This window comes from Argopecten irradians, chromosome 13 (genome assembly GCF_041381155.1).
Source record: "Argopecten irradians isolate NY chromosome 13, Ai_NY, whole genome shotgun sequence".
Lineage (NCBI taxonomy): Eukaryota > Metazoa > Mollusca > Bivalvia > Pectinida > Pectinidae > Argopecten > Argopecten irradians.
The window spans coordinates 30,767,815-30,794,261 of record NC_091146.1 but is presented as its reverse complement, the minus strand read 5'-3'; the positions used below and the strand labels follow the sequence as shown (position 1 = coordinate 30,794,261).

Sequence of the window (26,447 nt, the reverse complement as noted above, 5' to 3'; positions counted from 1 at the left end):
TATCTTGTCCCTTGGGTGGTCTCTATAGACAGGTTTGACTGTATGTAGAAGTGATCATCTTTGTAGCCTCCTTCTTGGTCATCCAGGAAATAATTGGTCGAAACTGTGACTCATCAGTAATTCTTTATACATATACATTACATATCTTAAATATAGATAACAAACATCATCAAGTTTGATTTCACACCGTTTAATTTGTTATTGTCATTTCAGAAAATCATCGATACATCACACATGATAACATGTTTAAATCTGAATACAAAGACAATTATCATAATGATCTTATCCTGTTTTCATACTATCAAAATTACAATGATATCTCATTCATGTAAAATACAGATTTTCATTTCGATTTTTCAAATCGAGCAATTTATTATCATTGTTATTATTTAGACCTGGTCAGTATCCATGGAAACAACTCTTCAAATAAATGTTGAATATAAAAATCTGAGTCTTCAAACTTTCTTTAAACTTTCTTTCATGAATATGCAAGTTATAAAGAATTTTAAATGGTAAATTTCTGATTCTGAAATTCATTTTGACGGTTATAATTAAAGATTTAATTTAGATTGATCAACAGAAATATAGGATCGTGATAACTCAGATTTCTTTTAAAACATTATCAAACACTTGGAAAAAGCTCAATTTTACACATTGGAATATAATGCATTGAAATGAAACTAGATTTCATGGCCCAGGAAATACAGAATGAAAGTTATTGGCAGGCGCCAATGGGTGGGTGTTTTTTGAAACAATGGAATTGCAGCATGCTTATAAGACTCCCAATTCCACTACTTTAATGAACTAAATTCCCAATTGTAATAATGAATAATTTTAACAAAGAAAAGAATTCATATAAATGTTCACTGTAACAGATTAATGTGCCAAAGATAGTAATGGCCGAATTTAAAAAAAAAAAAAAATTGTCCATAGCTTCCATTTTATTTCCCTAATAAGCATCCTTCTTTGTTACAATTTTTTAAGCACCATTGGTGCTAATTACAGTGAATACGGTATATTCAAAATTAGTAATAATTTGTGAAACCATCAAAATACAGCATGCTTATAAGACTACCAATTCCACTACTTTAATGTTGTTGAAGCTATGAAGTAATCATCATCAAGCACAATCAAACAAGCAAACAATACAGACTAAATTTAATTTTAAGTACAAATAAATACAGTGAACCATTGATAATCCGGACACCTTCGAGCCCAGTCTAAATCATCAGGATTACCAATTATAAACACATTCAAACGAGAAAACAACAAATTCTGAGAAAATTGAATTTTAAGTACAAGTTACTATACCAAAGAAATCTAAATTACATGTGTGTATACCACTTACAATCATATAATGTAAACATTATAAAAAATTTATGGAAGGAGGAAATTTATGCTAATTATGCCAAGGTCACTTGATTGCAAAAATTTCCCCTGAGCATAATATTTTATATATGTATGAACTTCAACATTGTTTAAAAAATTGTAAAAGTGTATAAAAGTAAAACCCACTTATCAGAAACTTCTAGGGACCAACAAAATGATCTCGTTATAATTAGTAAATATAAGCATCAAACTATCTTTTTATGGGAAAAAAACCAGGCAATTGATAATGGGCTAGCGTGCATAATGATGATTGTCTGCAAAGCTCTGGTATCTATATAAACCATAGATTCCATTGAGAGAAAGTTAAATGATCAATTATCAAGATATAAAACGGGCATGAATTACTTTGTGGTCGTAATACAACATATTGTGTTTACAGGTGTATACTGTTGGCCCTGATTATGCACATGCTGAGGCAAGGAAATCTCCAGCGTTAGACGGGAAAGTAGAGAGAGACAAGGATGGAAAAGAAGTCCGATTTCCTGTCATTCTGAGTGCCAAAGAAAAACTTCTAGCTAGAAAAGTCTGTCAGGCATTCAAGGTAAAGAATTTTTAATTTTCTGATGTTGGTTGTTTATTTAGATGGGATAACTAATTTGGTCTTCAAGATTGTGTGAAGAAATTTTAAAAATTTCAAACCGGAAAAGAATTAGCAATAGTGGACTAGTAGCTGAAAGCCGGCAGTAAAATTTAGATTACAAGTCTTTGAGCCTGATCCATGTCACTATCACCAGGGGAACCATACACATGTAGGGTCATGCAGGGGGTCATGTAGGGTCATATAGGATCAAAGTGACATTTTCAACAAATACTTTCACTCACCTCTTTTTTGTCACAATAACAAATAACCTACATCAGAATGTACAGAGGACATTACTTGACACGGGGACATGAAAACGATACACAGTGCACTGTATGTATTAAGGTTGAATCACCACCAATTTAAATATACAAGATAAACATTCTCTGAATTTAATAACAAGTTGAGTGATAGACCCTCTCAGCCATTTGTTATAGCTATCATACCCAGTTACACTGTAATAGTTTTGTCATAGATATCACACATTGTAGTACTGTAACATCTTTGTCATAGATATCACACCTTGTAGTACTGTAACATCTTTGTCATAGATATCACACCTTGTAGTACTGTAACATCTTTGTCATAGATATCACACCTTGTAGTACTGTAACATCTTTGTCATAGATATCACACCTTGTAGTACTGTAACATCTTTGTCATAGATATCACACCTTGTAGTACTGTAACATCTTTGTCATAGATATCACACCTTGTAGTACTGTAACATCTTTGTCATAGATATCACACCTTGTAGTACTGTAACATCTTTGTCATAGATATCACACCTTGTAGTACTGTAACATCTTTGTCATAGATATCACACCTTTTAGTACTGTAACATCTTTGTCATAGATATCACACCTTGTAGTACAGTAACATCTTTGTCATACATATCACACCTTGTAGTACTGTATCATCTTTGTCATAGATATCACACCTTGTAGTACTGTAACATCTTTGTCATAGATAACACACCTTGTAGTACTGTAACATCTTTGTCATAGATATCACACCTTGTAGTACTGTAACATCTTTGTCATAGACATCACACCTTGTAGTACTGTATCATCTTTGTCATAGATATCACACCTTGTAGTACTGTAACATCTTTGTCATAGATATCACACCTTGTAGTACTGTAACATCTTTGTCATAGATATCACACCTTGTAGTACAGTAACATCTTTGTCATAGATATCACACCTTGTAGTACTGTAACATCTTTGTCATAGATATCACACCTTGTAGTACTGTATCATCTTTGTCATAGATATCACCTCTTGTAGTACTGTAACAACTTTGTCATAGATATCACGCCTTGTAGTACTGTAACATCTTTGTCATAGATATCACACCTTATAGTACTGTAACATCTTTGTCATAGATATCACACCTTGTAGTACTGTAACATCTTTGTCATAGATATCACACCTTGTAGTACTGTAACATCTTTGTCTTAGATATCACACCTTGTAGTACTGTAACATCTTTGTCATAGATATCACACCTTGCAGTACTGTAACATCTTTGTCATAGATATTACACCTTGTATTACTGTAACAACTTTGTCATAGATATCACACCTTGTAGTACTGTAACATCTTTGTCATAGATATCACACCTTGTAGTACTGCAACATCTTTGTCATAGATATCACACCTTGTAGTACTGTAACATCTTTGTCATAGATATCACACCTTGTAGTACTGTAACATCTTTGTCATAGATATCACACCTTGTAGTACTGTAACATCTTTGTCATAGATATCACACCTTGTAGTACTGTAACATCTTTGTCATAGATATCACACCTTGTAGTACTGTAACATCTTTGTCATAGATATCACACCTTGTAGTACTGTAGCATCTTTGTCATAGATATCACACCTTGTAGTACTGTAACATCTTTGTCATAGATATCACACCTTGTAGTACTGTAACATCTTTGTCATAGATATCACACCTTGTAGTACTGTAATATTCTTTGTCATAGATATCACACCTTGTAGTACTGTAACATCTTTGTCATAGATATCACACCTTGTAGTACTGTAACATCTTTGTCATAGATATCACACCTTGTAGTACTGTAACATCTTTGTCATAGATATCACACCTTGTAGTACTGTAACATCTTTGTCATAGATATCACACCTTGTAGTACTGTAACATCTTTGTCATAGATATCACACCTTGTAGTACTGTAACATCTTTGTCATAGATATCACACCTTGTAGTACTGTAACATCTTTGTCATAGATATCACACCTTGTAGTACTGTAACATCTTTGTCATAGATATCACACCTTGTAGTACTGTAACATCTTTGTCATAGATATCACACCTTGTAGTACTGTAACATCTTTGTCATAGATATCACACCTTGTAGTACTGTAACATCTTTGTCATAGATATCACACCTTGTAGTACTGTAACATCTTTACATTAACCCCAATCTTTGTCCACAGTAAATCATCTCTACCCACCCCTACAGCCATTACCCAGTATGTGTCTGTGTGTATGACCTTGACCTCCTCACCATAACCACTGATGACTTGTACCTTACCATTACAGTCTCCTATGATGATGTTCCCCTGACTATCATACACTATACCCCAGGGGTTAAATGGTTCACCTCCTGTTTGTGGTGTTTGTTTATATGTACTGGGGATGTCACCTCTGTATACAAACAGTTTCTGGAAGTCAGAATCCATAACAACAACATGTCTGTTTCCATCACCACCATCACGTTTATTACTGTGATCAATCACTGCGACATTGTTAGTGATAGGACACTCTGTGATCCTCCATGGTGTAAACACTAATGGTTTCCCAGTCCCTGTAGCTTTTGTAGTGAGCACCATCTGACCTTGTGTGGTATATTTTGAGACGTTTCCTGTCATACCCACAATGACATGGTTCTGTGCTGTAATACATATACAGTTAGGTCCCTGTTTAGTTGTGAATTGTTGAGTTAATTGTCCTGACACCAGCTCCAGGATGTTGTTTTCATCATCACAGGCCCACAGTCTGTGTGTTGTAGGTGATAGACTGATATCATTGATCCTTGCCTTGTGTGTGACCTCCTGTATCACTTTACCCTTCCTGTCCAGGAGAGTTAATGTGTAGTAGTAACTGGTCCAGACCTGGTCATCAGTGGTGGGATACATAGAAAAAATGAGAGATGGAGACCTCCACTCCTCCACCACCCTGGCCTCTGTCAGTAGTTTGGTCCTGGTCACTGCTTTCTTCCTTTTATCATCTGGCTGTTGTTGTGAAGAGGGTTGCTGCTGACCAGCTGATGATGATACTGACCGGCCCTGACCAGTGGATATTTTATCTTTACCTGATGTAGTAACTTTCCCTAATGCTTTTTCCAGGTGACCTTGAGGGTTTTTGTTTGGTGTGAAGCTGACATTACATAATGCAGGTGTCACAGGGAGATGTATTCTGGAATCTATTTCACATTTTGTGTCGTATATATCAATGTGAGATCCCTGCTGAAGTGCTGACTTACAATCTGTCAGTTGTTGTTTCAGTTGTCTGTTGTACATTTCAATGTCCTGTTTGTATTTATGTATGAGCTTAGTATTATCATTTTTCATCTTCTGATATAGTGAAAGTGTCTCTGCTGTAATCTTGTCAAGGTCTTGCTTTAATTTCTCTGTCTGCGTTGTCAATTGATGAGACAATTCCTCGAACATTCTGTCATTGTCTTTGAGTAGTGTATCTGTAGAGGTGATGTATTTCCCAATCTGTACCAAATCATTCTTTTCTGTTCTGTCAATAAAAGTTTTAATGTCTTGTTTCTTTTGAGGAGTAAGTTCACTAAGTTCACACATGTGATGGCCTTTGTGAATTGAGGAAATACATTTTGGACAAACCAGATCCTGACATTGTTCACAGAAAAATTCTAATTGTCTCCCCTTGTGATGGTGACAGGTTGTTTGACCTTTCGTGCGAACTGGTATTTTTGCTGTCGCCATTTTGATGAAGATGGAATGTTCGTTGATTTTATGAAGGTTGTCGATATTGAATAAATACAATGTTGTTGTTAAATCAAATTAATAAAAGTTTTGATTATAGTTGGTAATGACTTGACATCATGTACAGTTCAATATATGTATAGTTTACTTCCAAATGTTGTCCTCAAACCAAGTTTTAAACAGAAGAATGATAACTATGTTATAATCACTGATGGCACACGTACATACAGTACCTGGGAATAAATCAAGTTGATCTTCCTCTTACGCTGAAATTCATCGTTATCCAAGAAAGGACCTTCTTTTTCTCACGTTTATGCATCTGTAACTTTCTCAGTTCCTGGTAAAATAATCACTGATGGCACACACATACCTACAGTACCTGGGGATAAATCAAGTTGACCTTCCTCCTGTGTCGAAAGTCACCGCCAATCAAGATTTAACTTCCTTCTCATGTTTATAAACCTGTAACTTTCTCAATTCCTTGTCAAATAAAACCATTTCAGATAAAACTGTATCTCAGTAATGTGCAAAAATGTACATTAAATGAAATCATATGTGTCCACACAGAATGAGACCAACTTTGTGTTTGGTTACTAACGTAAACAAATGACTACCCACAGAAATATCTGTCTGTTGTGGCCAATTTTACTTCCTTGTTCAATGGAGTTACCGACAGACATACATTAGTAGAGCATGCGCAGATCTACACTGTGTAGAAGGTCGATTTGGGTCATGTTTACAAACCGTGATATTTAAATACCTATAGCTCACCTGGGGTGTATTGTCTGTTGGGTGTGTGTATTGGGTAATAAGTCATAACTGTACTGTACATGTATAGGTAGATGAATACATGTATTATTTTCATATCTGTACTGTACTGTGGCCCAAACTTTAATTTAGATTAGCTGAAATATTTTGAAATTAATATTTACCTGTGAGAATTTATAAATTCTAGATGTATTGTGTCATAAAATAAAAAGACAATTCATTCTCTTTGTTTATATTGATTATTTGGTTTAATGGCAGTATAATTTTACTAAACATTTCACAATGAATGAATTCTGGCCCAAGGTCAAATACTCTAAAGTAAATTTCTTAATTAGATGTCACTATACTCATCAAGCTTCGTCCCTCGCTGTCCGTAAAAACTTTACATTCAAACGACTTCTTCTCAATAACCGGAAGGCCAAGGTACTCATATTAGGTCTGCAGCATGCTGGCATGAAGAGCTACCAAGTTTGTTAAAATGAATGATCTCGACCTTCATTCAAGCTCACAGAGGTCAAATAGGCTAAAATCTTTAAATACCATTTTTTCAATAATCAAGAGGCCTAGAGACCTGATAATAAGCCTGAGGCATGCTCGGGTATGAAGTGCTACCAAATTTGTTTAAACGAATGACCTTGATCGCCATTCAAGTTTACAGGGGTCAAATAGGGTAAAATATTTTAAAGATGCTCCACTGCCAACAGAGCATACCGTATTCGACGCAAATACCCCCCACACACACATTTTGACACATTTCTAGATATAGGGGGGATATCTGAAAATAAGACTCCCAACCTGAGCAATGGAGTAAATTAAAAATGTGACCAAAATGATTGTGTACCGGGACTTATTTTTGTTTGTTTTATCGGCATAGAAAAATCATGTAGTACACAACTGATTGTGTGCTTATTATTTTTTAGGTCATCTGACCGACAAGGTCAGGAATGACCTATTGTCATTGTACGTGTTTCGTCCGTCGTGCGTCGTGCGCCGTGCGCCGTCGCGCCGTGTTGGCGCCAGGTCGCCCGGGCGCACGTGCGTCGTGCGTAAGACTATTTATACAAAAGCCTACTCCTCCTTCATTCTTTGATGGATTTTATCCATTATTTGGTTTGAAATGTGAACATCATTGGGGAAGGACAATCATATTTTATATAAATGAGCCTGGTCCGACCCCTAGGGGCTGATGGGGTGGGGGGCACCAACACCAACGGCGGCGGCGAGAGGGCCACCGGCTGGGCTGGGGGCCGGGGGTACTGGGCACCTATAGGGCAACATTTGATTATTTTATGCTATTAAAATTCCTACTCCCTCCTTCTTACTTGGATGGATTTCTTCCATATTTGGCTCGTGCTGTGAATTCTTCAATTGGGGAAAATGTACACCGATTGATTTTATATAATCATGTGCAAGGTCCGACACGCCTAGGGGTCTCTGTGGGGGCAGGGCACTCAAAAAGTGGGCAAATATTCTTATATTTTGAGCTTTAAAAATCCTTCTCTCGCTCCTTCAACCTTGGATCGGTTTGCATACCTTTTTATAGGATATGGAACAATCATTGGTGGAAGGGGACAATTCATTTTTTATAAAAATGCGCCTGGTCCGGAACACTAGGCGCTGAGGGGTGGGGCCCCAAAAGGGCAAATTTTCTTATTTTAGCTTTAAATTCCTACTCCTCCTTCATCCTTTGATGGATTTCATCCATATTTGGTGTGAAACTTCATTAGGGAAGGACAATCATATTTTATATAAATGAGCATGGTCTGACCCCTAGGGTCAGAGTGGCAGGGCCTCAAAAAGGGCAAATTTTCTTAATTTTAGCTTCAAAATCCTACTCCTCCTTCATCCTTGTGGATGGATTTCATCCATATTTTGGTTTGAAACATCATTGGGGAAGGACAATCATATTTTATATAAATGAGCCTGGTCCGACCCCTAGGGGCTGAGGGGTGGGGGCCCCAAAAGGGCAAATTTTCTTATTTTAGCTTTAAATTTCCTACTCCTCCTTCATCCTTTGATGGATTTCATCCATATTTGGTGTGAAACTTCATTAGGGAAGGACAATCATATTTTATATAAATGAGCATGGTCCGACCCCTAGGGTCAGAGGGGCAGGACCTCAAAAGGGCAAATTTTCTTAATTTTAGCTTTAAAATCCTACTCCTCCTTCATCCTTTGATGGATTTCATCCATATTTGGTGTGAAAACTTCATAAGGGAAGGACAATCATATTTTATATAAATGAGCCCTAGGGTCAGAGGGGCGGGGCCCCAAAAGGGCAAATTTTCTTAATTTTAGCTTTAAAATCCTACTCCTCCTTCGTCCTTGGATGGATTTCATCCATATTTGGTTTGAAACATCATTGGGGAAGGACAATCATATTTTATATAAATGAGCCTGGTCCGACCCCCTAGGGGCTGAGGGGTGGGGCCCCAAAAAAGGCAAATTTTCTCATTTTAGCTTTAAATTCCTACTCCTCCTTCATCCTTTGATGGATTTCATCCATATTTAGTGTGAAACATCATTAGGTAAGGACATTCATATTTTATATATTTGAGATAGGTCTGACCCCCTAGGGGCTGAGGGGTGGGGCCTCAAAAGGGCAAACTTTCTTATTTTAAGCTTTAAAATTCTACTCCTCCTTCATCCTTGGACGGATTTCATTTATATTTAGTGTGAAACATCATTGGGAAAGGACAATCATATTTTATATAAATGAGCCTGGTCCGACCCCTAGGGTCAGAGGGGCGGGGCCCCAAAAGGGCAAATTTTCTTAATTTTAGCTTTAAAAATCCTACTCCTCCTTCGTCCTTGGATGGATTTCATCCATATTTGGTTTGAAACATCATTGGGGAAGGACAATCATATTTTTATATAAATGAGCCTGGTCCGACCCCTAGGGGCTGAGGGGTTGGGCCCCAAAAAGGCAAATTTTCTCATTTTAGCTTTAAATTCCTACTCCTCCTTCATCCTTTGATGGATTTCATCCATATTTAGTGTGAAACATCATTAGGTAAGGACATTCATATTTTATATATTTGAGATAGGTCTGACCCCTAGGGGCTGAGGGGTGGGGGCCTCAAAAAGGGCAAACTTTCTTATTTTAAGCTTTAAAATTCTACTCCTCCTTCATCCTTGGACGGATTTCATTTATATTTAGTGTGAAACATCATTGGGAAAGGACAATCATATTTTATATAAATGAGCCTGGTCCAACCCCTAGGGGCTGAGGGGTGGGGCCCCAAAAAGGGCAAATTTTCTTAATTTTAGCTGGCCCACTTCCTGTTTTCAGGTTTCACTCTCTGATCTCAATGAAAATTGATCTATAGGGGTTTTAATTGACGCCGAACAACGTGCAAACATTTTCGTAAAGATTATTGTATTCCAAGATGGTCGCTGGCCCACTTCCTGTTTTAAGGTTTCAGTCTCTGATCTTAATGAAAATTGGTCTATAGGGGTTTTAATTGATGCGGACCGGAACCACATTTGCTGAAACATTGTCGTTAAATATTTTGGTATTTCAAGATGGCTGCTGGCTCCCACTTCCTGTGTTGTGGGGTTCATCTCAGATCTCAATGAAAATTTGGGCTTCTGCTATAGGGGTTTTATTTGCCTTTCCTATTTCTGTCTATACGGGGGTTCTTAATGGATTCAAAAGGGGGGGGAACTTATGGTGAGGACAATCATTTATTTTATAAAGGACCAGGCTAAGACCAACGGGGATAGTACGGGCGGGACGTCCCTCACAAACTGGGAGCTTCTTGGCTGACAATTTTGGCTTTAATATCTGAATCCTTATATTCAATACACTAGAAAATGGGTTACAACCATAGTATGGATAAAGGGCATCACAAGTTTGTTTCAACATAATGACATTTTACCTATTTCAGAATCTTAGCATATTCAACTAAGGAGTTCCTTGGTTATTATTTATATTAATTGGTCTAACCACTACTATATACTGTGACTTTGTTGTTTTGTGCCATGAGTCAGATGACCGTAAAGGCCCATGGGCCTCTTGTTGTCATTTAATTTAAGTTAATTCACAGGTGTTTTACTTTAATTATCAAGTGGTAGAATCTGTTTTTTTCGACTGTGATTGTGGTGGAATCTGTTTTTGGACTGAGACAGTGGTGGAATCTGTTTTTGGACTGAGATTGTGGTGGAATCTGTTTTTGGTCTGAGATTGTGGTGGAATCTGTTTTTTGGACTGAGATTGTGGTGGAATCTGTTTTTGGTCTGAGATTGTGGTGGAATCTGTTTTTGGTCTGTGATTATGTTGGAATCTGTGTTTTTTGGACTCAGATTGGTGTGGAATCTGTGGATATATTTTGTGGAGAAAAACAGCCTTGAACTACAGTCAACTGTGTAATAGTCAAATCTCTAGGTAATTGTTGATTTTACAAAGTACAATTACTGGTTGATTTTACTGTCTGTATGCTATTTTAACACATGGCGTCCATTACACAGAATGACATATTCATCGAGCGAGGCTGCTAGAATTTTCTCTATTTCATCATTGGATTTTTCTTCAATTTCTAATTATTTTGATCTTGTCAATGATTTTTTAGGTCATCTGACCGAAGGTCAGGATGACCTATTGTCATAGTGTTTATCGTCCGTCGTCTGTGCGCCGTGCGCCGTCCGCCGTGCGCCGTGCGCCGTGCGCCGTGCGTCGGTGCGTAAGACTATTTATACAAAAGCCTACTCCTCCTTCATCCTTTGATGGATTTCATCACATATTTGGTTTTGAAAAGCAATCAATTTGGGCAAGGGACAATACATATTTTACTATAAATGAGTCTGGTCCTGACCCCTTGAGGGCCACGAGGGGGTGCTCGGGGCACCAAAAGGGCAAATTTTCTTTTTTTTTTTATGCTTTTTAAAATCCCTAAACTCGCTTTCATCGTCCTTGGCTATGGATTTCATCCATATTTGGTGTGAAAACTTCATTAGGGTAAGGACAATCATTATTTTATATAAATGAGCCTGGTCCGACCCCTAGGGGCTGAGGGGTGGGGCCGTCAAAAGGGCAAACTTTCTTATTTTAAAGCTTTAAATCACTCTACTCCTCCTTCATCCTTGGACGGATTTCATTTATATTTAGTGTGAAACATCATTGGGAAAGGACAATCATATTTTATATAAATGAGCCTGGTCCGACCCCTAGGGGCTGAGGGGTGGGGCCCCAAAAGGGCAAATTTTCTTATTTTAGCTTTAAAATCCTACTCCTCCTTCAATCCTTGAATGGATTTCATCCATATTTAGTGTGAAACATCATTAGGGTAAGGACATTCATATTTTATATATTTGAGATAGGTGTGACCCCTAGGGGCTGAGGGGTGGGGCCCCAAAAGGGCAAATTTTCTTATTTTAAGCTTTAAAATCCTACTCCTCCTTCATCCTTGGATGGATTTCATCCATATTTGGTGTGAAACATCATTGGGGAAGGACAATCATATTTTATATAAATGAGCCTGGTCCGACCCCTAGGGGCTGAGGGGTGGGGCACCAAAAGGGCAAATTTTCTTATTTTAAGCTTTAAAATCCTACTCCTCCTTCATCCTTGGATGGATTTCATCCATATTTGGTGTGAAACATCATTTGGGATGGACAATCATATTTTATATAAATAAGCCTGGTCCGACCCCTAGGGGCTGAGGGGTTAGGGCCCCAAAAAGGCAAATTTTCTTAATTTTAGCTTTAAAATCCTACTTCTCCTTCATTCTTGGATGGATTTCATCCATATTTGGTGTGAAAAAACATTATTTGGGACGGACAATCATATTTTATATAAATGAGCGTGGTCCAACCCCTAGGGGCTTGAGGGGTGGGCCCCCAAAGGGCAAATTTTCTTAATTTTAGCTTTAAAAATCCTACTCCTCCTTCATCCTTGAATGGATTTCATCTATATTTAGTGTAAAACATTATTGGGGAAGGATAATCATATTTGATGTAAATGAGCGTGGTCCAACCCTAGGGGCTGAGGGGTGGGGCCCACAAATGGGCAAATTTTCTTAATTTCAGCTTTAAAATCCTACTCCTCCTTCATCTTGGATGGATTTCATCCATATTTGATGTGAAACATCATTGGGGAAGGACAATCATATTACAAATGAGCCTGGTCCGACCCCTAGAGGCCGAGGGGGTGGGGCCCCAAATGGGGAAATTTTCTTAATTTTAGCTTTAAAGTCCTACTCCTCCTCCATCCTTGGATGAGTTTTATCCATTATTTGGTGTGGATTCGTGTGAAGCATCATTGGGGAAACACAATTATATTTTATATAAATGAGTCTGGTCTGAATCCCTAGGAAACTGAGGGGTGGGGCCCCAAAAGGGCAAATTTTCTTAATTTTAGCTGGCCCACTTCCTGTTTTCAGGTTTCAGTCTCCGATCTCAATAAAAATTGGTCTATAGGGGTTTAATTGATGCCGAACAACATGCAAACATTTTCGTAAAGATTTTGGTATTCCAAGATGGCCGCTGGTCCACTTCTGTTTTAAGGTTTCAGTCTCCGATCTCAATGAAAATTGGTATATAGGGGTTTTAATTGATGCCGAAAAACATGCAAAACATTTTCTTAAAGATTTTTTGTATTCCAAGATGGCCGCTGGCCCACTTCCTGTTTTAAGGTTTCAGTCTCCGATCTCAATGAAAATTGGTCTATAGGGGTTTTAATTGATGCCGAACAACCAACATGCAAACATTTTCGTAAAGATTTTGGTATTCCAAGATGGTCGCTGGCCCACTTCTTGTTTTAAGGTTTCAGTCTCCGATCTCAATGAAAAATTGGTCTATAGGGGTTTTAATTGATGCCGAACAACATGCAAAACATTTTCGTAAAGATTTTGGTATTCCAAGATGGCCGCTGGCCACTTCCTGTTTTAAGGTTTCAGTCTCCGATCTCAATGAAAATTTGTCTATAGTGGTTTTAAATTGACATTGATTCAGAAGGGGGAAACTTTAGGTAAGGACAATCATATTTTATAAAGGACGGAGGTAAGACCCATGGGGATAGTATGACCGAGGTCCAAAACGGGAGCTTTGCTGAAATGGCTTTAAAATCTGACTCCTCCTTATATTAATCCTTGAATGGGTTTCGACCATATTTGGATGAAGGGCTACCAAGTTTGTTCAACAAATGACATTTACCTTTTTCAGAAACTTACATATTCAACTAAGGAGTTCCTTGTATTGTTTATATTAATCGTTAACCAATACTTTATACTGTGACTTTGTTGTTTTTTGTGCCATGTGTCAGATGACCGTTAAGGCCCATGGGCCTCTTGTTGTCAGTTGTATGATATTTTGAAACCATTTTGTAAAGTGAAATCATGTTAAGTACTGGTGGGTACACACCTTGAAAAATTCTCAATATCCATACAGTGTTTTGTATATATGTGCTGTCGACTTTTGCTGATTTCGCAAACTTATTTTTAATAAGTTCATCTGCTGTTGCTGATTTAAAATGTTTTCTTTGTATCAACACTTTTCATTTCCTCTACAGGGAAAATATTTTCTTTGTAATCAGATGATATTTCAGGGTTATATGTACAAGGCCCCGTGGGTGGGGACTGAAGGGATACCTGGAGGAGGTAGCACATCAGTCATTTCGTGATTATTACAAAGCACTACTTCCATTTCTTTGTTATCAGCTGATGTTTCTGGGTTATATATACAAGGCCCAGTGGGTGGGGACTGAAGGGATATTGGGAGAGGTGTATATGTAGTTCATCAGCCATTTCATTGATTATTAACACAACACTACTTCCATTTCTTTGTTAACAGCTGATGTTTCTGGGTTATATATACAAGGCCTGGGGGTGGGGACTGAAGGGATACCTGGAGGAGGTAGCACATCAGTCATTTCGTGATTATTACAAAGCACTACCTCCATTTTTTTTGTTATCAGCTGATGTTTATCTGGGTTATATATACAAGGCCTGGGGGGGTGGGGACTGAAGGGATATTGGGAGGGTGTATATGTAGTTCATCAGCCATTTTATGATTATTACACACATCACTACCTCCATTTCTTCGTTATCAAGCTGATGTTTCTAGGGTTAAAATACAAGGCCCCGGGGGTAGGGACTGTAACGATACCGGGGAGGGGGTAGTTCATCAGCCATTTCATGATTATTACACAACACTACCTCCATTTCTTTGAGACATTCATTGAAATTGTCAGATGCTAAAATACCAGTCAATATCTCTAATTGACTGGAAAATCGAAACGGTATCACAATGTTTCCTATGGAGAAGGTTGTACCTTTAGCACTATCTCTATCTGTGAATTCAGTGTTGACACAAGACAAAAAACCAGTCATAAAGACACAGCTGATCAAGAACTTTACCATCGGAACTACTACAATACAACAGGAGGGTCAGGAGGGGCGGGGCCCAATAGGGGTTTAACCTCACTATCAAAAATTGTTTCTTCATATTTAAGCACATAGCTATGTCTTGTTCAACATCGATATTTAACTTGAAATTTAATTTCGTGAAATTCGTTTTATTCGCATGACCAATACACGCGTTATTTTAATACTTACATTTGTACTTTGTAGATATGTACCACATGAGTTTTAATTTCTAAATGATAGACAGCAGTAGTTAGCTCTTACATATAATTAATATATAGGTGTGATTGGTAGTCCTTGTAAGTTACTTTGTTTAATTGGCCTTTTCATAAAGTACCTGGTCAATGTTGTCTTCGGAAACTCCTAAAACACTGACCACTGGTCAGTACATTGCAGTTACTTGATCGAGGCCATGAACTTCATCTCCTACGTAAATCACATAGACTATAATATGTCAGAAACTACATAACCACCTGAAAGTCACTTGGTGGTAGTTACGATATTAGAGTATTGTAAACTATAACACTTGGTGGTAGTTACGATATTAGAGTATTGTAAACTATAACACTTGGTGGTAGTTACGATATTAGAGTATTGTAAACTATAACACTTGGTGGTAGTTACGATATTAGTGTATTGTAAACTATAACACTTGGTGGTAGTTACGATATTAGAGTATTGTAAACTATAACACTTGGCGGTAGTTAGGATATTAGAGTATTGTAAACTATAACACTTGGTGGTAGTTACGATATTAGAGTATTGTAAACTATAACACTTGGTGGTAGTTACGATATTAGAGTATTGTAAACTATAACACTTGGTGGTAGTTACGATATTAGAGTATTGTGAACTATAACACTTGGTGGTAGTTACGATATTAGAGTATTGTAAACTATAACACTTGGTGGTAGTTACGATATTAGAGTATTGTAAACTATAACACGTGGTGGTAGTTACGATATTAGAGTATTGTAAACTATAACACGTGGTGGTAGTTACGATATTAGAGTATTGTAAACTATAACACTCGGTGGTAGTTACGATATTAGAGTATTGTAAACTATAACACTTGGCGGTAGTTAGGATATTAGAGTATTGTAAACTATAACACTTGGCGGTAGTTACGATATTAGAGTATTGTAAACTATAACACTTGGCGGTAGTTACGATATTAGAGTATTGTAAACTATAACACTTGGCGGTAGTTACGATATTAGAGTATTGTAAACTATAACACTTGGCGGTAGTTACGATATTAGAGTATTGTAAACTATAACACTTGGCGGTAGTTACGATATTAGAGTATTGTATAAACTATAACACTTGGCGGTAGTTACGATATTAGAGTATTGTAAACTATAACACTTGGTGGTAGTTACGATATTAGAGTATTGTAAACTATAACACTTGGCGGTAGTTACGATATTAGAGTATTGTAAACTATAACACTTGGTGGTAGTTACGATATTAGTGTATTGTAAACTATAACACTTGGTGGTAGTTACGATATTAGAGTATTGTAAACTATAACACTTGGTGGTAGATTTACGATTGTATAACTATAACACTTGTAGTTGTATTAGTATTGTAAACTATAACACTTGGTGGTAGTTACGATATTAGAGTATTATAAACTATAACACTTGGCGGTAGTTACGATATTAGAGTATTGTAAACTATAACACTTGGTGGTAGTTACGATATTAGTATATTGTAAACTATAACACTTGGTGGTAGTTACGATATTAGAGTATTGTAAACTATAACACTTGGTGGTAGTTACGATATTAGTATATTGTAAACTATAACACTTGGTGGTAGTTACGATATTAGAGTATTGTAAACTATAACACGTGGTGGTAGTTACAATATTAGAGTATTGTAAACTATAACACTTGGTGGTAGTTAGGATATTAGAGTATTGTAAACTATAACACTTGGTGGTTAAATAGTTACGATATTAGAGTATTGTAAACTATAACACTTGGTGGTAGTTACGATATTAGAGTATTGTAAACTATAACACTTGGTGGTAGTTACGATATTAGAGTATTGTAAACTATAACACTTGGCGGTAGTTACGATATTAGAGTATTGTAAACTATAACACTTGGTGGTAGTTACGATATTAGAGTATTGTAAACTATAACACTTGGTAGTAGTTACGATATTAGAGTATTGTAAACTATAACACTTGGTTGTAGTTAGGATATTAGAGTATTGTAAACTATAACACTTGGTGGTAGTTACGATATTAGAGTATTGTAAACTATAACACTTGGTGGTAGTTACGATATTAGAGTATTGTAAACTATAACACTTGGTGGTAGTTACGATATTAGAGTATTGTAAACTATAACACTTGGTGGTAGTTACGATATTAGAGTATTGTAAACTATAACACGTGGTGGTAGTTACGATATTAGAGTATTATAAACTATAACACTTGGTGGTAGTTACGAAATTAGAGTATTGTAAACTATAACACTTGGTGGTAGTTACGATATTAGAGTATTGTAAACTATAACACTTTGTAGTAGTTACGATATTAGAGTATTGTAAACTATAACACTTGGCGGTAGTTAGGATATTAGAGTATTGTAAACTATAACACTTGGTGGTAGTTACTATATTAGAGTATTGTAAACTATAACACTTGGTGGTAGTTACGATATTAGAGTATTGTAAACTATAACACTTGGTGGTAGTTACGATATTAGAGTATTGTAAACTATAACACTTGGTGGTAGTTACGATATTAGAGTATTGTAAACTATAACACTTGGTGGTAGTTACGATATTAGAGTATTGTAAACTATAACACTTGGTGGTAGTTACGATATTAGAGTATTGTAAACTATAACACTTGGTGGTAGTTACGATATTAGAGTATTGTAAACTATAACACTTGGCGGTAGTTACGATATTAGAGTATTGTAAACTATAACACTTGGCGGTAGTTACGATATTAGAGTATTGTAAACTATAACACTTGGTGGTAGTTACGATATTAGAGTATTGTAAAATATAACACTTGGTGGTAGTTACGATATTAGAGTATTGTAAACTATAACACTTGGTGGTAGTTACGATATTAGAGTATTGTAAACTATAACACTTGGTGGTAGTTACGATATTAGAGTATTGTAAACTATAACACTTGGTGATTTTGCCTGACGTGGTTGCTAATGTAGTAGAATGTTAGACAAAGTAACCACTTGACTACAAGGTTGGCTACGGAAGATGACATTTACTTAACAATAATAATGAGTTGTGTTTTGTCCTACAACAGGAAGATAAGTTTTGGCTTCGCTCAGGGAAATGATTTGTACTGAGTGTTTGGCCAGATTTAAGATAACTTTTCAATCTCATTAAAACACAGATCCTTATAACCACTCCGTTCAATAGAGGATCTGACAACATCCCATGAAGGATCATGTATCATGTATGTTCTGCACGTTGCTGTATCAATTGACAACGCCATTTCGTCCCAACATAGTATGCGATTAATTTTGTTGCAGTCTTTGGGCGAGATGACTACGTACACGGAAATAATTCTGACAAATTTTCAAACTATTTCGTCCCCTGAAATCCACTGTCAAAATTTTGCTAGCAGCAATTTGATTGGCCATTTCCAAAGGTCACCTAGACATGGCCCTTAATGGGATTTTCTCAGATCCTCTTATCCAACATAGTGATAATAAGGATCCGTATTTTAATCAGATTGGGTAATTTTTTTACCCTGGAATGTTTGCATTTGTATTTTATTCCGAGTCAAGATAATTTGTGTTTATGTCCTGGACCAGTAACATGAAGCTTCCAGTGGTATGTCTTGGTCTAGACAAAGATGATTTGTGCTTATGTCCTGGACAAGTAACATGAAGCTTCCAGTGGTATGTCTTGGTCTAGACAAAGATGATTTGTGTTTATGTGCTGGACCAGTAACATGAAGCTTCTAGTGGTATGTCTTGGTCTAGACAAAGATGATTTGTGTTTATGTCCTGGACCAGTAACATGAAGCTTCCAGTGGTATGTCTTGGTCTAGAAAAAGATGATTTGTGTTTATGTCCTGGACCAGTAACATGAAGCTTCCAGTGGTATGTCTTGGTCTAGACAAAGATGATTTGTGTTTATGTCCTGGACCAGTAACATGAAGCTTCCAGTGGTATATCTTGGTCTAGACAAAGATGATTTGTGTTTATGTCCTGGACCAGTAACATGAAGCTTCCAGTGGTATGGCTTGGTCTAGACAAAGATGATTTGTGTTTATGTGCTGGACCAGTAACATGAAGCTTCCAGTGGTATGTCTTGGTCTAGACAAAGATGATTTGTGTTTATGTCCTGGACCAGTAACATGAAGCTTCCAGTGGTATGTCTTGGTCTAGACAAAGATGATTTGTGTTGATGTCTTGGACCAGTAACATGATTACTGTAAAAGCTATACAGCTTTTGAACTATACTGCCTTTTGAATTGTATCTCAGTATATCAATAATACACATCTTACTGTATTCAATGCTTAGAAAATTACATTATTCACTATTATAATTCTTTACTTATTACTTGTTTTAAATATTAAACAAACACATTTATTTTAGCTCTTACTGAGACCTGCTATCATGTGGTCACCACGGGGGTCAACCCTTCCCTTCAGCCAGGGGTACTGACTCAGCATGGTCCCTCTATCCTGACACTACACAGTGGACAGTCTAACTCTCTTATCTATATGTATAGATATAATTACTGTGTTTAATTTAACCTAATGCTATCTGTCATACTATCTTACTTCTGTTTTGCCCAAGCAAAAAAAAAATTTGTTTGTTTTACTTTCTGTGTCATGTGCATTTATGAGCGGCGTTTTGTTACTTTTAATTAGAATTTTAGAAAAGCCATACAAACTGTCTGTTTCTATGCTCGAAAGAATGGAGTGCCAATGACAAAAATGTAAAATAATAAACAAGATATATTTACATTTCTTCAACATCACTGTGATAATATCATGTTTTGAAAATACTTTTGTGGTTTTGGTGGTTGGAATTTCACAAAAAGTGATTATCAAACATTTATTACAAACTGATAATACAAACACGAAACTAATTGTGTTAGTCTAACGAGTCAACTTAAGGTACCCATGAGTTATTGCCATTTCAAGTTTTTTACAAAACTTTATCAACAAATTACTTTATTGTAGATTCATCTACTTTTGTAACACGTTCAAGTTTAGGACACATATAACAACCGAATACGTCGCAGCATTTGTTATTCACGAGGCTTAAAGCTGACAATGTCATCTAAATACCATTCTTGTGGAACAAACATAATTATTCACAGTCCTCTGAATGACTATGAGGTTGTACATTTGTTCTGTTATTATCAACTTTAAGAAACACATAAGCTTATACTTTAAATGCTTGTAAAAGACCCCGATTCTATCTAGAACTGTTCAATACACAATTAGGCATTGATACTCGTGTAGGTAGAGAATAATTCAAACCAAGACATATTATCAGTGACACATGCCCAACAGACAATACACCCCAGGTGAACTATGAGTATTTAAATACCTCGGTATGTAAAATATTACCCTGGCCGACCTTCTACACAATACATACCTGCTATACAACTATATTATATTACAAGACTTGGGCATGTAAAATAACTGTCGACCACTGCACAGTACCTTTATCATTATGTTGCTACTAAGCCCAATGTATGATAATTTCCAGTATTTACATTACCACTACACAGTACCTATATGTTACTACTAAACCCAATGTATGATAATTTCCAGTATTTACATTACCACTACACAGTACCTATATGTTACTACTAAACCCAATGTATGATAATTTCCAGTATTTACATTACCACTACACAGTACCTATATGTTACTACTAAACCCAATGTATGATAATTTCCAGTATTTACATTACCACTACACAGTTACTACTAAACCTAATGTATGATAATTTCCAATATTTACATTACCACTACACAGTACCTATATGTTACTACTAAACCCAATGTATGATAATTTCCAGTATTTACATTACCACTACACAGTTACTACTAAACCTAATGTATGATAATTTCCAATATTTACATTACCACTACACAGTTACTACTAAACCTAATGTATGATAATTTCCAATATTTACATTACCACTACACAGTACCTATATGTTACTAATAAACCCAATGTATGATAATTTCCAGTATTTACATTACCACTACACAGTTACTACTAAACCTAATGTATGATAATTTCCAATATTTACATTACCACTACACAGTTACTACTAAACCCAATGTATGATAATTTCCAATATTTACATTACCACTACACAGTTACTACTAAACCCAATGTATGATAATTTCCAATATTTACATTACCACTACACAGTACCTATATGTTACTACTAAACCCAATGTATGATAATTTCCAGTATTTACATTACCACTACACAGTTACTACTGAACCCAATGTATGATAATTTCCAGTATTTACATTACCACTACACAGTACCTATATGTTACTACTAAACCCAATGTATGATAATTTCCAGTATTTACATTACCACTACACAGTTACTACTAAACCCAATGTATGATAATTTCCAGTATTTACATTACCACTACACAGTACCTATATGTTACTACTAAACCCAATGTATGATAATTTCCAGTATTTACATTACCACTACACAGTACCTATATGTTACTACTAAACCCAATGTATGATAATTTCCAGTATTTACATTACCACTACACAGTACCTATATGTTACTACTAAACCCAATGTATGATAATTTCCAGTATTTACATTACCACTACACAGTACCTATATGTTACTACTAAACCCAATGTATGATAATTTCCAGTATTTACATTACCACTACACAGTACCTATATGTTACTACTAAACCCAATGTATGATAATTTCCAGTATTTACATTACCACTACACAGTACCTATATGTTACTACTGAACCCAATGTATGATAATTTCCAATATTTACATTACCACTACACAGTACCTACATGTTACTACTAAACCCAATGTATGATAATTTCCAATATTTACATTACCACTACACAGTTACTACTAAACCCAATGTATGATAATTTCCAGTATTTACATTACCACTACACAGTACCTATATGTTACTACTAAACCCAATGTATGATAATTTCCAGTATTTACATTACCACTACACAGTACCTATATGTTACTACTAAACCCAATGTATGATAATTTCCAGTATTTACATTACCACTACACAGTTACTACTAAACCCAATGTATGATAATTTCCAGTATTTACATTACCACTACACAGTTACTACTAAACCCAATGTATGATAATTTCCAGTATTTACATTACCACTACACAGTACCTATATGTTACTACTAAACCCAATGTATGATAATTTCCAGTATTTACATTACCACTACACAGTACCTATATGTTACTACTAAACCCAATGTATGATAATGTCCAGTGTTCACATTGACACTTAGGATCTTGCATACTAGGTTTACGTCAGTCTCCTGGAAACATTTTTGCATGGAACTAATACTCTTATACTGTCATTCAATGAAGTTTATTAAAATATTTCTTAACATTGATCAATATAAAATATACTCTTATTGAAATATTTCAAACGGATTGAAGTGTTGTATATCTCGTTTATCTATAAGACTATTACATCTAATGTTATTTTCTGTCGGCTGTCCATGGAAACATACTAAAGGCGGTTGGAATCCATTATTTCCTACCAAATCACATTTTTCTCTATACAAATTTATTTTCATACTTTATTTTGTATTTAACAACTTTGTTATAACGGCAGTGACTAATTACATATAAATATAAACATTGGTTGTCATATTTTGTTTACATTCACTGGTATTTAACATACATTCTACATTGGGTTTTCTAGCATATCTATCATGGCGCGTTAATGATATGCTAGAACACCCAATGGTCCATATGTGTTCTTGATTTATACAACTATAATTCAATTTTGCTTGTTACGAGCATTTTCATTGGCTTAAAAATTTACTTAATCAGCCCATAAAGGAAAAAATGGCGTCGCCGTTTGTAACGTTGCTTCTAATTGGCTGAGATGTCGGCGTTATGATTTCATAGAAAAAAGAGTCCCAAAATGAATTTTGAGTATTGAAGAGATTTTCTTTAGTTAATTGAATTATAAGGATTAATTTGAATAATTTTTTATGTTATTGAGATATACACAAAAATCTGAGTGTACTCTCATCAATTCGCTGTTTATTTAGAGTACACTCAGATTTCCATAACATAAAAAAATATTTTCAAGCTATTCCTTAAATAACTGACAAAACGTGCTCACGTGTTTAAAGAACTATGTATGGTCTGCACCCTTTTTGGCCCCAAAATCTTGTCAAATTTTCAAAACTGTTATTTCGTATTTAAATTGTTGTATTTGACGTACATTCTTTAAACTTAAAATGAAGAATTGTTTTGAGAAAAATTGTTTAACTGCTGTATTTGGAGCAAAACATGCAGAATTGGGGAAATGCTCTTAAACATTTTTTTTTCTTAAAAACATTATTCCCGCTATGTTCAGATGACATTACAACATTAAATATGTACATTGGTATCAATTGGTACGTTCCCTTGGGTGGTCGTTATAGACAGGTTTCCTAATGCCCCTTGGGTGGTCGTTATAGACAGGTTCCCAATGTCCCCATGAGTGGTCGTTATAGACAGGTTTCCATGTTCCTTGGTGGTCGTTATAGACAGGTTTCCCCTGTTTTTGGGTCTTATAGACAGGTTTCCCATGTCCCCTTGGGTGGTCGTTATAGACAGGTTTCCCAATGTCCCTTGGGTGGTCGTTATAGACAGGTTTCCCATGTTCCTTGGTGGTCTTTATAGACAGGTTTCCCATGTCCTTTGGTGGTCATTATAGACAGGTTTCCCCATGTTCCCTTGGGTGGTCGTTATAGACAGGTTTCCCAATGTTCCTTAAGTGGTCATTATAGACAGGTTTTCCAACGTGCCCTTGAATGGTCGTTATAGACAGGTTTCCCACTGTTCCTTGTGAGGTCTTTATAGACAGGTTTTCCCATGTCTCCTTGGATAGTCGTTATAGACAAATTTCCCAATGCCCCTTGGGTGGTCATTTTAGACAGGTTCCCAATGTCCCCATGAGCGGTTGTTATAGACAGGTTTCCCACTGTTCCTTGTGTGGTCTTTATAGACAGGTTTCCCCATGTCCCTTGGGTGGTCATTATAGACAGGTTCCCCATGTCTACTTGAGTGGTCGGTAGAGAAAAGTCTCCCTATGTCCCTTAGGTGGCCATAAGACTGGTTTCCCCGTGTCCCTTGGGTGGTTGTTATACACAGGTTTCCCGTTTTCCTTGGGTGTTCGATATAAACAGGTTTCCAATGCCCCTTGGATGGTCGTAATGGATAGGTTTCAGTTCTTAGTGCAGTCGTTATAGACGGGTTCCTTTTGCCCTTTGGGTGATCGTTATATATATACAGGTTCCCCACCATGTCTCTTGGGTGGTCGTTATGGACAGGTTTCACATGGCTCTTGGGTGGTCATTATAGACAGGTTCCCCATGTCCCTTGTGTGGTCGTTATGGACAGGTTTCACATGGCCCTTTGATGGTCATTATAGACAGGTTTCCAATGTCCCTTGGGTGATTGTTATAGACAGGTTCCCTTTGCCCTTTGGGTGGTCGTTATAGACAGGTTTCACATGGCTCTTGGGTGGTCGTTATAGACAGGTTCCCCATGTCCCTTGTGTGGTCGTTATGGACAGGTTTCACATGTCCACTGGGTGGTCATTATAGACAGGTTTCCAATGTCCCTAAGGTTGTCGTTATAGACAGGTTTCACATGTCCCTTGTGTGGTCATTTTAGACAGGTTTCCAATGTCCCTTGGGTGGTCATTATAGACAGGTTTCCAATGTCCCTAAGGTTGTCGTTATAGACAGGTTTCACATGTCCCTTGGGTGGTCATTTTAGACAGGTTTCCAATGTCCCTGGATGGTCATTATAGACAGGTTTCCAATGCCCCTGGATGGTCATTATAGACAGGTTTCCAATGTGCCTTAGGTGGTCGTCATAGACAGGTTTCCCTCTGTTCCTTGTGTGGTCGTTATATACAATGATGGCAGGCTACTGTAATCCACCGTTATTTTGCGTCTACAATATTTCGCATAACTTTGTTATTTTCAATTGCACTATTTTTAATTTTCTTTTGTACTCAATGTTATAATTAAATTCTGTGTATGCTAATTGTAAATATGTCATTTTAAGGATATTTGTTTTTTCACATAATCAGACTGATATCCAGTGATTTGGCCCATGTAACATGTTTTTGTATAATACAGAAATTGGCCAGAAATTCATTTTGACGTCATGACTTGACGTTGGTAAACAATGACGTGACATCATGATTCGATGACATCGTGACAAAATGGCGGCCTCTGCTGGATTTTTGCAACACATTTTGACGTTGAGATTCTTCGAAATGTAGGTTGTTTTAGTAATGTGATGAAAATATTTGTGTTCATTTCATATGACTTGTTTGATGAAACTTCCTATGAAATGAACATTTAATATCCTATCTATTGTACTTCCTGTATTGTTTCATAATTTATGTTAATTATAAACATTTTTATTATAATTGTACAACAATCATTGTAAATGACAGTTCCTAATTAAATGCTGTGTAATCAAATATGATGTTATTTGTTATCTATTTCGTATTTGTATATTACAGAGTTATCTGCCCTTGCGGGGAGGTTTTGCTTGTGATGTCGCGTGCTTGCGAGTATAATTACAAAACGTCATACTTTTCAGAGAAAATGACAGGAATTTCGCTCACAAAATAATGACGTCATTATGGATACCTACCCACAAGGGAGATCACTCTGTGATATGCAAAGACGGAATATTTAGAAAATAAATATTTCAAAATAACCATTATTGACAATTTAGAAGGATAAACTGTTTTTCCTCCTATCTGGAAAACAGTCTGTGTTATATCCCTGGAAAATATCATAGCAAACCTGAGGGCAACAGATAATTTTGATCATTTGGTGTACATCAAATGAATCAAATAAATGCTACTGTGTGGCATTTGGTGATGCTTTCTCAGTATTCTTCAAAGAAAGTCTCCGTGATTGGTCAATGTCTTCTCTCCTGAACTGCCTTCAGTTTTACTATAAATAGTCCAGGGGTGGATATGACGTCAGTGATAGTAACCCCTGGAATATTGAGGATAGATCAATGTACATTGTAATTTCAACCAATCCGATAAACTTAACTTTGGTTTTATTAATTAAATGTCCTATTAACAGCCA

The 26,447-nt window shown here is 36.3% G+C and overlaps 2 protein-coding genes and 1 long non-coding RNA gene across 4 annotated transcripts in view; 1 reads left to right on the top strand and 2 right to left on the bottom strand.

Annotated features, from left to right (window-relative positions):
* Nucleotides 1-26,447, bottom strand: part of LOC138306450 (uncharacterized) — a 158,887-nt gene that overhangs the window by 127,356 nt on the left and 5,084 nt on the right. The gene's annotated exons all lie outside the window — the stretch shown is intronic.
* Nucleotides 175-6,638, bottom strand: LOC138306443 (uncharacterized). The gene has a single exon (XM_069246904.1). It carries the CDS (start codon nt 5,956-5,958, stop codon nt 4,387-4,389), a length of 1,572 nt encoding a protein of 523 aa, XP_069103005.1. The 5' UTR covers nt 5,959-6,638; the 3' UTR covers nt 175-4,386.
* Nucleotides 21,347-25,822, top strand: LOC138306224 (uncharacterized). 2 transcript variants are annotated; one of them, XR_011205811.1, is made up of 2 exons: nt 21,347-23,838; nt 24,689-25,822. It is a non-coding gene; the product is annotated as an uncharacterized lncRNA (long non-coding RNA). The 2 variants fall into 2 exon arrangements; XR_011205810.1 differs by having other exon boundaries at nt 24,152-25,822.

What these genes read in the sequence shown, in the direction of transcription:
- LOC138306443 (XM_069246904.1), bottom strand. Translation starts at nt 5,958, where the DNA reads ATGGCGACAGCAAAAATACCAGTTCGCACGAAAGGTCAAACAACCTGT.